Below are 15455 nucleotides of genomic sequence, written 5' to 3' on the forward strand. Positions count from 1 at the left end.
CACGTATGAAAAATATATCTAAAAACAAAGATGATGTGACTTACCAAATGAAACTGCTGGCAGGTCGACAGACACACAAACATACACACAAAATTCAAGCTTTCGCAACAAACTGTTGCCTCATCAGGAAAGAGGGAAGGAGAGGGAAAGACGAAAGGATGTGGGTTTTAAGGGAGAGGGTAAGGAGTCATTCCAATCCCGGGAGCGGAAAGACTTACCTTAGGGGGAAAAAAGGACGGGTATACACTCGCGCGCACACACACACACACATATCCATCCACACATATACAGACACAAGCAGACATATTTAAATATGTCTGCTTGTGTCTGTATATGTGTGGATGGATATGTGTGTGTGTGCGAGTGTATACCCATCCTTTTTTCCCCCTAAGGTAAGTCTTTTCGCTCCCGGGATTGGAATGACTCCTTACCCTCTCCCTTAAAACCCACATCCTTTCGTCTTTCCCTCTCCTTCCCTCTTTCCTGATGAGGCAACAGTTTGTTGCGAAAGCTTGAATTTTGTGTGTATGTTTGTGTTTGTTTGTGTGTCTGTCGACCTGCCAGCAGTTTCATTTGGTAAGTCACATCATCTATATATATATATATATATATATATATATATATATATATATATATATATATATATATATATATATGACAATAAGTTGAGAAAAGAATACAGATGTGTTTATTAGTTTTCTTGTGTCTTAAGAAGACACAACTGACAATTTATAATATTACCATGAAGGCTTTGAACATGAATTTGTTGTATAAAGTGTAATTGGTGCACTTCTCGTGTTAATTCTGTATAAAAATATGAGATTTCCACAATATCCAACATTATTTTCATCAGGAAATCAGCTGACTGTTGAAGTAATAATACAGTCACATAGATGTAAATGTGATGGCATGATCAATGCCTACAGCATGGCGCCTGCTGCCATGCAGCCGCAGGTCACACATCACATGACTATGACCTGTCATTTCTGGAAGGCACTTCCCAACTGGACATTGTAGGTGCGGCCTGCGCACATAGCTGCCTCCACTGTAACATAGTAACACCCAGCCGACATATATATTTCAAATAGCTGCACAACGGTACTACACCAGCCATGTGGTGCCACACCATTATTGACTCATTTATGGTGGGCGTATTCCTCTGCTGCCAGGGCTTTATAAGTGCACGAGGCACTTAACTGTTCAGTTCACCCTCATCTGGATATCAACTATACCACTGAGGGATTTCTACTGCCTGACACTCCATATACCAAATTCATCGCTCGACCTTGCTGATCGCCTTCCCAGTGGCAGTACTAGCCTCATCGTGGAAGTGTTGTATTATTCTGTTTTCTGTTTTTTGTTGTAAAGAAATAAACATCACTGATTACTCATGCCTTCTGTTGTTTGTTGTCCCAGCAGGTACAATAATACCACCAGCAATTACAGTGGTACTAATGATGAAACATCATCTGCAGCATCTTTGTTCTCATCAGAATGTATAATATGGAATGTACTCAACTGACTCCCTCAGTATCAAGTGCCTACTTCCTGAATTGCTAAGTTGGTAGCCACATCTTAGGGCCACACATTCTAATTTCTGCAGATTCTTTGATGATTACCACACTTCAAACTACAGGAACTAAATAGTCATAGAAGCTGTGGAAACAAGAATGTATGTCAATATCTTAGTGTCATGGGCTATACAGGCAGTAGTGTGTCAGATTGGGCAAGCGATACCAAGAGACTGCATATGTGTCGCATATTCTGTGTCGTGCTGGGTTGCTGATGATGATTTATTGTTTCCACCAATATAATATCCATAAAATGCCAAATCGGAAACACCTTCATCTGTCCGTGTTTCCAATTTTATTGCATCTTGATACCAGTTTCAGCATTACAGTGTGCGTCTTCAGTCCACCTGACCAGTGTGTTAGAAGATGCACACCTCCTGTATAATTGAAATAGGGGCCAGCATACAGTCACTGGTATTTGTAGACTTCTTTTTAAAAATGTGATGCCTTCGATCATCACTTGTGTTTTAGATTTGACATTTTGTATTGAACAGCCAAGCTCCCACAACCATCCTGTATAAAATGAACCACATAGACTTAATGTAATCTATGGCCACATTGTGACATACTAGATCATTTATGTCGATTACTTCTTCAATAGCCAGTTGCTTTCTTGCTGAAGACAATAGTGTATACTGTCAAAAAGTTAGATGTTTACAGAAAATTAATGCAAGAAGTTTACGAAGTACATTCAGTTCACCAATGTATAGTGCATATAATTGTTGTATGCAGTTACATAACATTACTTAAGAGTCCCCGTGAGTGAGTCAGGCTCTTTTGATGTAGGGTTTGAAGTAAAACTGCACTGTATGGCCATCTTTTGTCACCAAATTTACATGTCAGTGAAATGTTTGTCTGAAGTTATCTAGTACTTCAAAAAAGTTGAAGTTCGTAACACAGCAATTCTTTGTTGCAGGGAAATATGAGGATGATCTTGTGTTAGAAGTAGTGGTGCTGCTTGGGACAGCTGCTGCAGATGAAGGCTGTGCCCAGATTCTGTGCAAAGCTGATATTTTACTTTCACTCATAGAAATGCTCAAAGGTAATCTATTTCCTGCTTCTACTGAAGTCAATAGTCTTTTATAATAATGACTAAAGATTTACTGAAAACTGTTTTTAATTATTTAATGAATAAGAACAGTATGTTCTGGAATATTTTAATTCTTAATTGGCTTTGAGGAACCCTATAAGTGAATGGCTAGTGTCAGTGCCTGTGGTGTGGAAGGACCCAAGTTAAATTCCCAGTACATCCTACGATTTTTTCCTTGGGCAGGGACCTCTGCTATGATACAAACAACTTTCTGGGCAAGGCAACCACAGCTCAGAGACATTATGAATAACAATAAAAACACTCAGTAACTGTTTAAATTATTATAAAAATTACAATAATTAAAAAGTTGAGAATGATGAGGTGTTCCCTAAATCTAGATAGCTGTTTGAAGGTGCTTTGTTCACAACTGTTGGTTTCACATAAATATAGATGCATCTTCAGGTTTATAATGGTTATATTTGCATAATGTAGGTGTGTAGCTGTGGAGTCTCAGCTCTTGGGAAGTTGTCCACGTTAAAAGTCAAACCACAATAGTGGGTTGTCAAAACAGAGTACACGTAAGAGATACTTGTAAAATGTACAAAGCATGACTGTTGAGTGACTCAGGCTGGATAACACCACATAGGATATATTTTGATATTTGGTAGATACCAGTTATATAAAACCAATGAAGTAAAACTGGCTATAACCCTTCTGCCTTCCAGTGTATTTCTAGACCATGGGCTACTTACACCATATTGGCTGGTTATCAGTATGGCGGAAGTATGCATACATTACACACAAATTTTAAGTTTTACTTAATTGGTTTCACACAGTTTGTGTGTACTGGATCTCATAATATATCCCGTGTAGTGTCATCCAGCCTGGCTTATACAACAGTCATGCTTTGTACATTTTACAAGCATCTTTTGTGTGTTCTCAATTTTATTTTGACAACCCACCATTGTGATTTGACTTTTAATGTGGGTAACTTCCAAAACTTCGTTATCAGGAGAAACAAAACTGCCCCCCGCGGGTTCGGGGGTAAGAATAGGCTCGCGGTATTCCTGCCTGTCGTAAGAGGCGACTAAAATTCTTCTGAAGAGCGAGCCAATTGGGGAAGGGCGCCTTACATGGTGTACTGTATCCGTCGTGCATTGAGACCTATAGCCGGATTTCTCATCGTTGCAATGCTGTCCCGCTCGTTTTCCATCTCTTGGGTGAGGATACGTCCGTGGGTGCGATTAACACGCTGCACTGTGCAGTGTTGCTTTTAGCTGTGATGACAACCTTGGACATTTTTGCACCTAAGATCCAGCATGGTAGCCAGTCCGTTGTGGTGGGGCCGCCATGTACCCTGTTGGTTGTAGCCCCCTGACAACACAGGGATCGCTCTACTGATGCCTGCGCCGTTTACTCCCCATGTATGCCAAGGAGTAGATGCCCATCTCCCTGGGGCATCAGGACTCTCGGCAATGGCCATCCTGCCAGGTGTTTTAATTATTAAAAAGCTGATTTAAAAGAACTGGTAGTTCAATAGAAGTTTAGTGCTAGTGCTTCTGCAATTGCTGGAGTATTAATGTACATATTCTTATAGAAATAGTCAAATAGCGATACTATTTGGAGTTCCGAGAACAGTAAAGTTAAGTTCTTTCATATGTTATAAACAACACAATATTCAGTATTTTGTAAAGTGCTATTCACCTAGAACACTTGAGTTTTTCATCAATCTAGAGGATAAAAATTACAAATTGTGTTGCTATATTTAACTAAAGTGTTTGTTCACATTGTACTTTTGTACAAGCACAGTCTCGGTCTCTGCCTCTGCTGCAGTGCCACACAATCCATGTACAGGAAACATCACCCTCCATTGAAATGTATTTAGTAATATAACATTTAGTTAATTCATTAATGTTTGTTTACATTCTGTAAATTACTTGCCATTGTTTTAATTCAATCCTTTTTCAGTAAATAAAACTGCAATAAGTCACTTGATTTGCAAATTTACATTGAGCAGCCATTGCAAAATAATCTTTCTACTAAAAAAGAGGTCATAATGGACAATCTGGAAATCTACTGCAGCATTCTGAGAAATGGTCAACAGAATAAAAACTGCCAGTGCTTTCTTCATGTTGGGTGCTGTGGAACATCCAACTTTGATGGCGATATGTCTAGCATTTGGGACTGTTACAGCTGAGCCTATCATTCAGGAATAGGGAAAAAAGAAAATCTGATCTGAAAGCTCAAAGCTGACATGGTAGTAGCACTAAGAGAATTAGAATAGTTCAAAGCTGCATTTAACAGCAGTAAATATGGTAGTATGGTAGATGACTGGACTGTGATAAAGCCTATCAGATCTTGCAAGAAGTTCAAGATGTTTTGCAGTGATTGAAGTCTGATAGCTTTAGTCTAGATGTCTCCAGCAGTTTCACTGCTCTGAAGACTGTAGAGAAAAATGCACAGGCAATCCCAAGAGTTCAGGAATACTCAGGCAAAACAAGGAAATAAGTGCCACATAAAGTTAGTAGTCGAAGACCAGGGAGGGCCTTTCACTAGAAAGTGATGTAATCACCCCACTACTATGGATACAGTTGACTCATTTCTTTTATTTGTTAATTGATTTTTTTTAAAAAAATGAAATATGCCACAAATTCTGTGAATAGCGTAATAGAACAATACAAAGTTTTCAAAATTTTACTTATTTCATTTGCCCAATACCTCACCACTAATGTGTATTAAAGATCAATAAAAACTGTCTCGATCACGTTTTCAGATTTTTCATTTGTTAGCAACCAGTTTCAGCCCTTACCTCAGACCATCTTCAGGATTACACTGCCATCATGGCTGTTGGTGGCGGCAGGTGGAGTAAGATCCGGAGAAGTACACTGACAACCATACTTCTGCGGATCTCACTTCGTCTGTCGCCACCAGCAGCCATAAAGATGTTGTAAGCCTGAAGATGGTCCGAAGAAATGGCTGAAACTGGTTGCCAACAAATAAAAAACCTGAAAACACAATCAATACTGTTTTTATTGATTTTTATTGATTTTTAATATTTTATACCCATCCCTGTGCTCCAGTCAACAATGCTTTCTAAAAGACAGTGTGTATGATTATCTGCGTGCTGCTTGTTCCAGTAGCCTGGATTTTTGTGAATGGGCAAAAATATTGCGATTCTAATAAAAAAAAGCTGTACTCAAAACTTTTAATTTTAATTTTGTTTTAATGAAAGACAAATAATTTTAACAAAACTTTCATGAAATTGGGCTAACATGTACTCAGCAACCACTTTGGGTAAAAACTGACACTGACTTGGCAGGCGCAGCTGTTCTAGTGTAAATAAATATGCAACAATTGAAATATGCGAAGTCTTGAAGTATTATTAAATTAATCTCACTTTATAATGAAAAATTAAGTTTTCACAGCATTGTGTCTTTCAAAATTCAGAAATGTGTTTGGCACATTCAAAATTTTGATAAGAATCCATTTTCAAATTAATAAAATCTATTTTATACACAATTTCGTGTGAAAATTTTTAAATTACACTATAATTATGTAATTATTTTAATTACTGACATTTTTGCAGAATCCTGAGCAAAGAGTAATCAATTTATTAACATTAGTTATTTATTAACTTTATCGTATGTTCATTTAAGCTGATTTGGTGTTATCGTGTCATTAACTGTACATAAAATACTTGTGTTATGCTTTTCAAGTATAACAGTGTTTATGCTCTCATATGAGATTGAATCACGAGTGTCAAAGTATGAACAGAAGTTACTAGCTATCGTAATAATCATGACATAGTATCAGCTACTACAAAAGTATGGATCATGTTAAGTATTGGTTGCTTCTCAGTCTGTTACCTTACAGGGGTCGTGGGAGGGGAAAGTTTGTTAGAGAACTCCCTCAGTAATTCGTTCCGGATAACTAGTATTTCTATGCAATGTGTGGAACCTGGCATTTTACCAATGATGTAGGCTCTCTGGAGAAAGATTTTGGTAGAAATTACTGGGGATGGTGGGAGCAGTTAGAACTGCCCAATTGGGAATGACATCAAATGCATCACTGGGATGCACGTCATACAAATGTGAAGATTGTGCACTCTTTTATTTAATGCAAAAGACTGGATCTGACGTGGACTTAAAAATGCACTATAAGCAGTATTACAGACTTGTTCAACATGCCATAAAAAAAGACAAATACCATTTAATATAACAAAAAATCCAAAATTCTAAGAACATTGCAAGGGCCATTTTGGAGCATTATTAGGCACAAAAGAAACAAACTTGATAAAGCAAATTATATCGAACTCCCTGATAACAGTAGCAGCAAGACAATGTTAAATTCAAATCATTGGCTACTAAATTCAGTGATTCCTTTCTGTTTGTCCCTATTGATGAGAATTTAAATTGGATAAAACACATTTTGGAACTCTTAAAATAGCTTAGTTCAGCCACATTTACACTTAGAATCATTGCAAATCTTGGGAAGAGACAAATAAGTAAGTCGACATATTTTGAATATTTTCATTCAGTAATGTCATATGGAGTAATGTTCTGGGGTAACTCATCTTTAAGAAAGAAAGTCTTCATTGCTAAAAAAATGTGCTATAAGAGTAATATGTGGTGCACACCCATGATCATCTGTTTAAGGACTTGGGCATTCTGACTGCTGTCAGAATACATCAATCGAAGATCGAAAGATCTTTCATTCCTTCATGAAGTTTGTTGTAAATAATTCACTGCAGTTTAGAGGGAACAATGATGTACATAATTACAATACCAGAAGGAAAAATGACATTCATTTTTAAATATCAAGGTTGTCTGTAGCACAAGAAGGGCTGCACAAAGCTGCAACCAATTTTTTTTATAACTTGCATGGTGATGTAAAATATCTGATAGATAGCAAAGTAAAATTTGAAAACAAACCAAAAACATTTCTCCCAAGCAACTCCTCCTATTCCATAGAAGCATTTGTCCTATTGTATTTTTTTATAAGGTGTTGATTCACATAGGGTTCCTCTATTGACCAGCAGACTCCCCTCCTGATGTAACCAAAAACTTGAGAGAATGCCTCAGTTCACTTGTTCATAAGTTTCTTAATCATCCAACAGTCGATTGGGATAATTATAGTTTTGTTAATGGTGGGCGTGGCAAGACATCCTTTGACGCATTACTAAATGCTTGTTCTTAAAACTATCTAGAACAGATAGTACGGAACCCCACTTATGATTGAAATAAGAGTAAATGGCAGTGAACAGACCTGATCTTTTTGAGAAAGCTCATATTGAAACTGGTATCATTGATCATGAGGCAGTTACAGCAACAGTCAATGCCAAAATACGAACGGCAACTAAAACAAGCAGAAAGATTATATGATCAGCAAGCCAGACAGAGAAGCATTAGTGTCATATTGCAATGAGGATCTTGAAACTTTTAGCTCAGGCTAGGAACATGTAGAGGAACTATGGCTCAAGTTTAAAAGAATAGTTGACCATGTACGGGACAGATATGTACCCAGTAGAACAGTTCATAAGGGGAGGGATCTTCCATGGTCTATAGTCACTATAAAGAAACTTCTGCATAATAGGTATAAAACAAAGCATAGGGCTACAGATAGAGTGTTTTTGAATGAAACATATTTGGTGGTCAAGACAGTAGTGAGTGTAACCTTCAGTGATGACTGTAGGAGAATGCTATTGAAGGATCTTTCACAAAACCCAAAGAAATTCTTGTCATATTTAAAGGCTGTTAGTGGCACCAGATTTAGTGTCCAGTTACTCACAAAGGAAAAGCAAAGCAAAGTGTACTGCCATAATTTAATTCTTGCATCACTGAAAAGATGAGTGAAATAGATATTAATGTTAGTGGCAGTGAGAAACAGCCAAAATTGTTAAAACTGAACAAAGCTTCAGGGCCTGGCGGAATCCCCATCAGATTTTATACCCAATTAACAGCTAACTTAGCTCTTCTGTTAATCATAAACTGTCATAGATCCGTTAAAAAATCATGCCTGGTAGCTAGAAGGAAAACACAAGTCACACTTGTCTACAAGAAGGGTAGCAGAAGTGAGAAGTGATCCACAAAGCTACCACCCAATATGCTTGACATCCATTGTTGTAGAATCCTAGAATATATTCTGAACTCAAACATAATGAGGTATCTCAAACAGAATGATCTCCTCCTATTGGGTATGAGACAAAATATGTGACAGGATTGAGGATTTCTTAATAGGAAGAATGCAGCATGTTATCTCTGATGGAGAGTTGCCAACTGATGTAGAAGTAACTTCAGGTGTACCCCAGGAAGTGTGTTGGGCACTTGCTATTCGAGTTGTATATTAATGATCTTATGGGCAACCTTAATAGTAACCTCAGACACACTCTGCAGCGGAGTGTGCACTGATATGAAACTTGCCCGTGAAAGGCAAAGGTCCCGAGTTTGAGTCTCGGTCGGGCACACAGTTTTAATCTACCAGGAAGTTTCATATCAGCGCACACTCTGTGCAGAGTGAAAATCTCATTCTGGAAACATCCCCCAGGCTGTGGCTAAGCCATGTCTCCGCAGTATCCTTTCTTTCATGAGTGCTAGTTCTGCATGGTTCGCAGGAGAGCTTCTGTAAAGTTTGGAAGGTAGGAGACGAGATACTGGCAGAAGTAAAGCTGTGAGTACCGGGCGTGAGTCGTGCTTCGGTAGCTCAGATGGTAGAGTACTTGCCCGTGAAAGGCAAAGGTCCCGAGTTCGAGTCTCGGTCGGGCACACAGTTTTAATCTGCCAGGAAGTTTCATATCAGCGCACACTCCGCTGCAGAGTGAAAATCTCATTCTGTAAGCTTAATAAGCTATGAAAATTTGGGAAAGAGTTATAGAAGCAAGATTATGCAAGGAGATTGTGGTGTGTGAAGAACAGTTTGAGTTCATGCCTGGAAGAGGAACGACTGATGCAATACATGCTTTAAGGCAGATAGTGGAGAGACACGGGGAGCTACAAGCCGATCTTCATATGGCTTTCATTGATTTGGAGAAAGCATATGACAGAGTCCCAAGGGACGAAGTATGGAGAATCATGAGAGAGCAGTGCGTGCCAGAGAAGTATGTGAGGTTAGTGAAGGAAATGTACAGAGGAGCAATGACACAGGTTACAAGTAGTGTGGGCATGACAAAGGAGTTTCCAGTAAAAGTAGGGTTACATCAAGGGTCTGCGCTTAGTCCCTACCTCTTTGACCTGATTATGGATGTGCTGGTGAAAGATGTGAAGAAAGAAGCACCGTGGAATATGATGTTTGCGGATGATGTGGTTCTTTGTGAGCAGAATATCGACAGACTTGAGGAGAAGCTGGAGTATTGGAGGAAGGCACTAGAAGAAAGAGGGATGAAAATTAGCAGGACAAAGTCAGAATATTTAGCACTGAAGGATGTGCAGATGAGGTCTTGCAATATCCACGATGATGAGCTGAAATCGGTCTGCAAATTTAAATACCTGGGGTCGTACATACGGAGGGATGGAGGACTGGAAAGCCAGATACAACACCGAATAAATTGCTGTTGGAACAACTGGAGGAAAATGAGTGGAGTGTTGTGTGACAAGAAGGTGAGCATTGGGTTGAAAGGGAAAGTGTACAAGTCGGTGGTAAGGCCTGCTATGATATATGGGGCAGAGACATGGCCAATCACAGTAGCCCAGGAAAGGAAGATGGAAGTGGCGGAAATGAGAATGCTGAGGTGGGTGTGTGGGGTAACAAGGAAGGACAGGATTAGAAATGAATTTGTTAGAGGAGCTGTGAAAGTGGGACCCATGAGGAAAAAGATACAAGAGAGCAGACTAAAGTGGTACGGACACTTACAGAAAAAGGGGAAGAGTATATCGGAAACATAGTTGAAGAAATAAAGATTGAAGGAGCGAGGAGAGGAAGACCGAAGATGAGGTGGAAGGATAAGATATCTGGGGCCTAAGGGAGAAAGGATGGAAGAAGGAAGAGGCAATGGATAGTGAACTATGGAGGAGAAGGATCCAGAAGAGCAATGCCGACCCTATGTGACATGGGACAAGGCGACGATAAAGAAAGAAAGAAAGAATAAGCTGTGAAAGCTCTTTGCTGCTAATGTCACAATGCTTTGCTAGGTAATTCTATTTTAGCATTTAATTTTCCAATTCATCACAGGTAAGATTTTCATATCTTACTGATTTCAAAATAGCATAGCCTTGACCTTCCAAGAGGTCTTCTTCTGTGAGGATGTTCTGCAATTGATAGATTTTTTTTTTCTTTTGGAGTTTGAAATGTGTGTCCAATCCAACAAAGTCTCCCAGTTTTAATTTTCGATACAATGTCTGTTTCCCCATATAGATCATATACTTCCTTGTTTGTTAATATTATCCTTTATCTTGAATCTTGCCAGATATCATCCTCAAAATTTTGCTTTCAAAGATACTTAATCTTGCTTCTTCTAATTTTTTTAATGTTCATGTCTCACAAATGTATGCCATGACAGTATGATAAGAGTTTTATATATGCGAATCTTCGAATTTGTTGAAATAAATTTCCTTTTTGCTACACCTAGGAAGTAACATATATTGGCTTTCTGTATTCTGCTGTTTATTTCTTCTTTGACATTGTTGTCTGTAGTTAGCAAGGTTCCAAGGTAAGTGAACTGAGTTAGTGTTTCAATTTTATCTGCATCACTTTTGAAGGTATGATTTGCTTTAGTTTTCCATGATACAATGAAATATTTGTTTTTACCTGTATTCATTTCTAGTCCTGTTCCAAGTAAGCTGTTATACAATATTGTGGTGAATTAATTGATTTCTTGTGCCTTTTTTCTTAGAATTACGATATGAACTGCATATGCCAGTATGTTTTGTTTCAAGTTGTGATAATTTTATTTTGCTGATGATACGCTCCACAACAAAGTTGAAGAGTGATTGTGACAAAGCATCTCCATGTTGACTTTGGAAGAAGCATTAAATAATTATATTAGGGATACTTAGGTGTTATGGCATTAAAGATCTTACATTGGCATGGAAGGCACCACATGTTAACAACAGAAAATAGGTATAACATGAAATTCAGAGAAGGGAAATATTAATTATGATGTGCCTAATGGTTCGATTCTTGGCCTGCTCCTACTAGTGATGTTTATAAATGATGTACTTTGGACATTGGAGGACACATGATAAACTGTAATGTTTGTTGATTTTGCAAGTATATCAATAAAGGGCAGGAACACAGCCATTCCAGATACATGTTGGAGAAAAATGGAACAGGCTTAAACTCATTCACAGACAACAATTTAAGCCATAATCTTGCAACATTGATATTATGTAGTGCTAAACAAATAAAAATGATGTATAAAATGCATATTTGAACCATAAACTGTTTTTATTTTAAACCCAAATTCTGCTGTTTTTGGTCTTAGACCAACTTCATGGATGAAATGATCTAAGCCACCATATTGCATTAGTAATTACTTAAAATGTATACAGAGTATACTGCTCTGTATACATTTAGAATTCAGATGTTTGCTTTTAAAGTCCTGTCTTATATATTTACATTCATGGCATGCACTACACATTTTAAGTAATGACTAACGCAATATGGTGGTGTAATCTGTTTTGACCCTTCATCCACAAAGATGTCCAAGACCAAAACTGGTAGAATTTGGGTTTAAAATGAAAACAGCTGATGGTTGAAATATGCATTTTATACATTATTTAATTGTTTGGCAGTCATCTTCCAAAAAGTTTAAAATAAAAATGACATAGTTAGCAGAAACACAGAGATAAATAGACATACACTGGATTTATGAAGTTCTTGGGCATCAGTTTGCTGCAGAATTCTTGAACACATTCTCAGTTCGAATATAATAAATTTCCTTGAGATGAAAAGCTTCTGTCCACACATCAGCAAGGATCTAGAAAGCTTTGCTCATGCAAAACTTAGCTTTCTCTTATCCTAAATGATATACTATGAACCATGGATGTAAAGCAACAGGCAGTTCCATATTCCTGTATTTCCAGAAAGCATGGTGCCACCCCATCCCCCCCCCCACCTCCTCCTTCCCCACACCCCTGTAGGCTGATAATGAAGGTTTGAGGACGTGGAATATGTTCCAAGTAACACTTCTCAGGTAATAGAACCCAGCTTGTTGTCCTTGATGGCGAGTGTTCATCGGAGACAAGGGTATCATCTGTAGTGCCACAGGGAAGTGAGATAGGACTGCTCTTGTTCTCTATATACATAAATGATATGATTGACTGTGTGAGCAGCAATCTGCAGTGTTTTGTCGATTATGCAGTGGTGTATGGGAAGGTGTCATCGTTAAGTGACTGTAGAAGGCTACAAGAGGACTTACACAAAATTCCTAGTTGGTGTGATGAATGGCAGCTTGCTCTAAATGTAGAGAAACATAAGTTAATGCAGATGAGTAGGAAAAGCAATCCAATAACATTTGAATATATCATTAGTAGTGTGCTGTTTGGCACAGTCACAGTCAAATTCCGGGATGGTTCCTTTGAAAGGGCACAGCCGACTTCCTTCCCTATCGTTCCCTATCCGATGAGACCGATGACCTCGCAGTTTGGTCTCCTCTCCCCGAATCAACCCAACCCACTCACGTCGATGAGATATCTAGGTGAAACATTGCAAAGTGATATGAAATGGAATGAGCATATGAGGCCAGTAGTAGGGAAGGCAAATGGCTGACTTTGGTTCAGTGGGACAATTTTAGGAAAGTACAGTTAACTTTGAAAGAGACTGCATATAGAACACATCTGCAATCTATTCTTGAGGGCTGTTAGAGTATTTGGGATCCCCACCAGAATGAATTAAAGAACGACATTGAAGCAATTCAGGAGCATGCTGCTATGTTTGTTACTAGTAGATTTGACCATCACATGAGTGTCATAGATGTGTTTCATGAACTCAAATGGGAATCCTTGGAGGGAAAACTACATTCTGTTCACAGAACACTATTGAGAAAATTTAGGGAATCGGCATTTGAAGCCAACCACAAAATGATTTTACTGCCATCAATGTACATTTTGTGTAAGGGCCGTGAAGACAAGATGAGCGAAATTAGAGCTCGTATGGAAGCATGTAGATAGTTGTTTTCCCCTCACTCTATTAGTAAATAGAACAGGAAAGAAAATGACTAGCAGTGGTACAAGATACCCTCCAACATACACCACATGATGACTCATGGAGTACATATGAGATGTAGATCCAGATGGATAATAAACCAAAAGATCAGTTCTACCTGCTCTGCAGTCAGAAATCTCTCATTGTGTTGGCCGGCAATGTTTTTAGCATACTTTCCAAACTTGCACCCAGTTGTGTCCTATGGCTAATCTTCTAGGCTTTGCTGCTAAGGTGAAAAAACATGCAATAAGAATATTTTATAAAACTGAATAGCCAAACATGTTGCAGAAGTCTATTCAGGAATGTAGTTACTGCCCATCTACCATCAATTTACCTTTGCAGATGTCCATGCCACATGTACCCTTCTTTATGTTTATTTTTCGACTTAAAATATTGATTTTGAAGCCACAAGACTCCATCTTTAGCCACTAGGATGCAGGAATCATTATACATCTGCAGCACAGATCATCTAAAACTTTTGCTTTCCTATCCCTCGTAGTGTTTCTATCACTCACTGAAAACACTAAGCAAATTCTGAATGGTATTTAGTTTAGTTGATGTCTTGTGGCTGTATCTGAAAACTGATCATATGCATTGATTGTAAGCTCTGAGTTTCAGACCTATCAGAAAGCTTATTTGGAAAACACTATCTAGTTCATCAGAAGCACTTGAAACCTTTTTTTACTCTTCTGTTTCTTTTGAAGTGTCTCTGTTTGTGTCCCTCAGCTGTAGATAGTACCAAAACCCATTACTTTGTTGTTAATTTGTACATTCTTTTTGATATGTTGATTGTATATCATTTTAATCGTATGGAGAACCAGGATGAAATATAAACAATATTGAAAGGATAGATTGCTACTTACCACACAGAAGAAGTTTTGAGTTACAGACAGGCACAATGGAAAGCGAAATATAAATATTTACACATTCGGACACAGTTCTTACTCAGAAATAGATAAACAAAAAAAAAACCACACACACACACACACACACACACACACACACACACACACACACACACACACACACACACACACACACACAGCTGTTTTCTCCTGCTACTAGGGCCTGCTTATTGTAATTGATACTCTGCTGTTTCCAGACTTGGTGGTCCATTCAGTTCTTCTTTTATTATTCAAGTTTAACTCATCTATGGACAAACAGTACAATGTCATTAACAAAATGAAGAGGGTTCAGAGATGTTCCATTAACATATATTCCTCCTCTGTTTTTCCAGTTTAAAGATCTAACAACTTCCTCTATGACTGCTAACAGTTTTTGAGAATTATTTGTTGTCTCATATTTGCATACAAAATATAACAGTATTAGTGTTATTGTTTGATTCCAGCTAAACAAGAAGATGATGAGATGGTGCTGCAGATTATTTATGTTTTCTACCAAATTTTACGTCATATTGCTACTCGTGACTATCTCATTAAAGAAACTGGTATCCTTTAAATACTTGAATATGAAACATTATTATTTCAGTAAGTAGAAAGAATGACATAATGTAGTCTAAATGGTATCATGCAACACATTTATTAGTATTTGTATCTGACTTTGTATTTAAATTTCAATAACACAATTTGTCTAGAAGGTTTAACAATCCTATGCAGAATGAGAAGTGACAAAAAGATCTTACCATTTGTGTGTACATATATGTGTGTAAACATCTGCACATAATTCATTCCCATCTGGATCAAGACATTGCTTAGATA

General features: G+C 37.9%; 1 protein-coding gene across 2 annotated transcripts in view; it reads left to right on the forward strand.

The window, feature by feature from the left end:
• LOC126259562 (kinesin-associated protein 3) overlaps positions 1-15455 on the forward strand; it is a 212163-nt gene that overhangs the window by 144216 nt on the left and 52492 nt on the right. For both annotated transcript variants that reach the window (XM_049956458.1, XM_049956459.1), the window contains exons 12-13: positions 2488-2613; positions 15086-15184. In XM_049956458.1, the coding sequence (XP_049812415.1) occupies positions 2488-2613; positions 15086-15184 (225 nt within the window). The remainder of the gene's footprint in view (positions 1-2487; positions 2614-15085; positions 15185-15455) is intronic.

Source organism: Schistocerca nitens, chromosome 5 (genome assembly GCF_023898315.1).
Source record: "Schistocerca nitens isolate TAMUIC-IGC-003100 chromosome 5, iqSchNite1.1, whole genome shotgun sequence".
NCBI lineage: Eukaryota > Metazoa > Arthropoda > Insecta > Orthoptera > Acrididae > Schistocerca > Schistocerca nitens.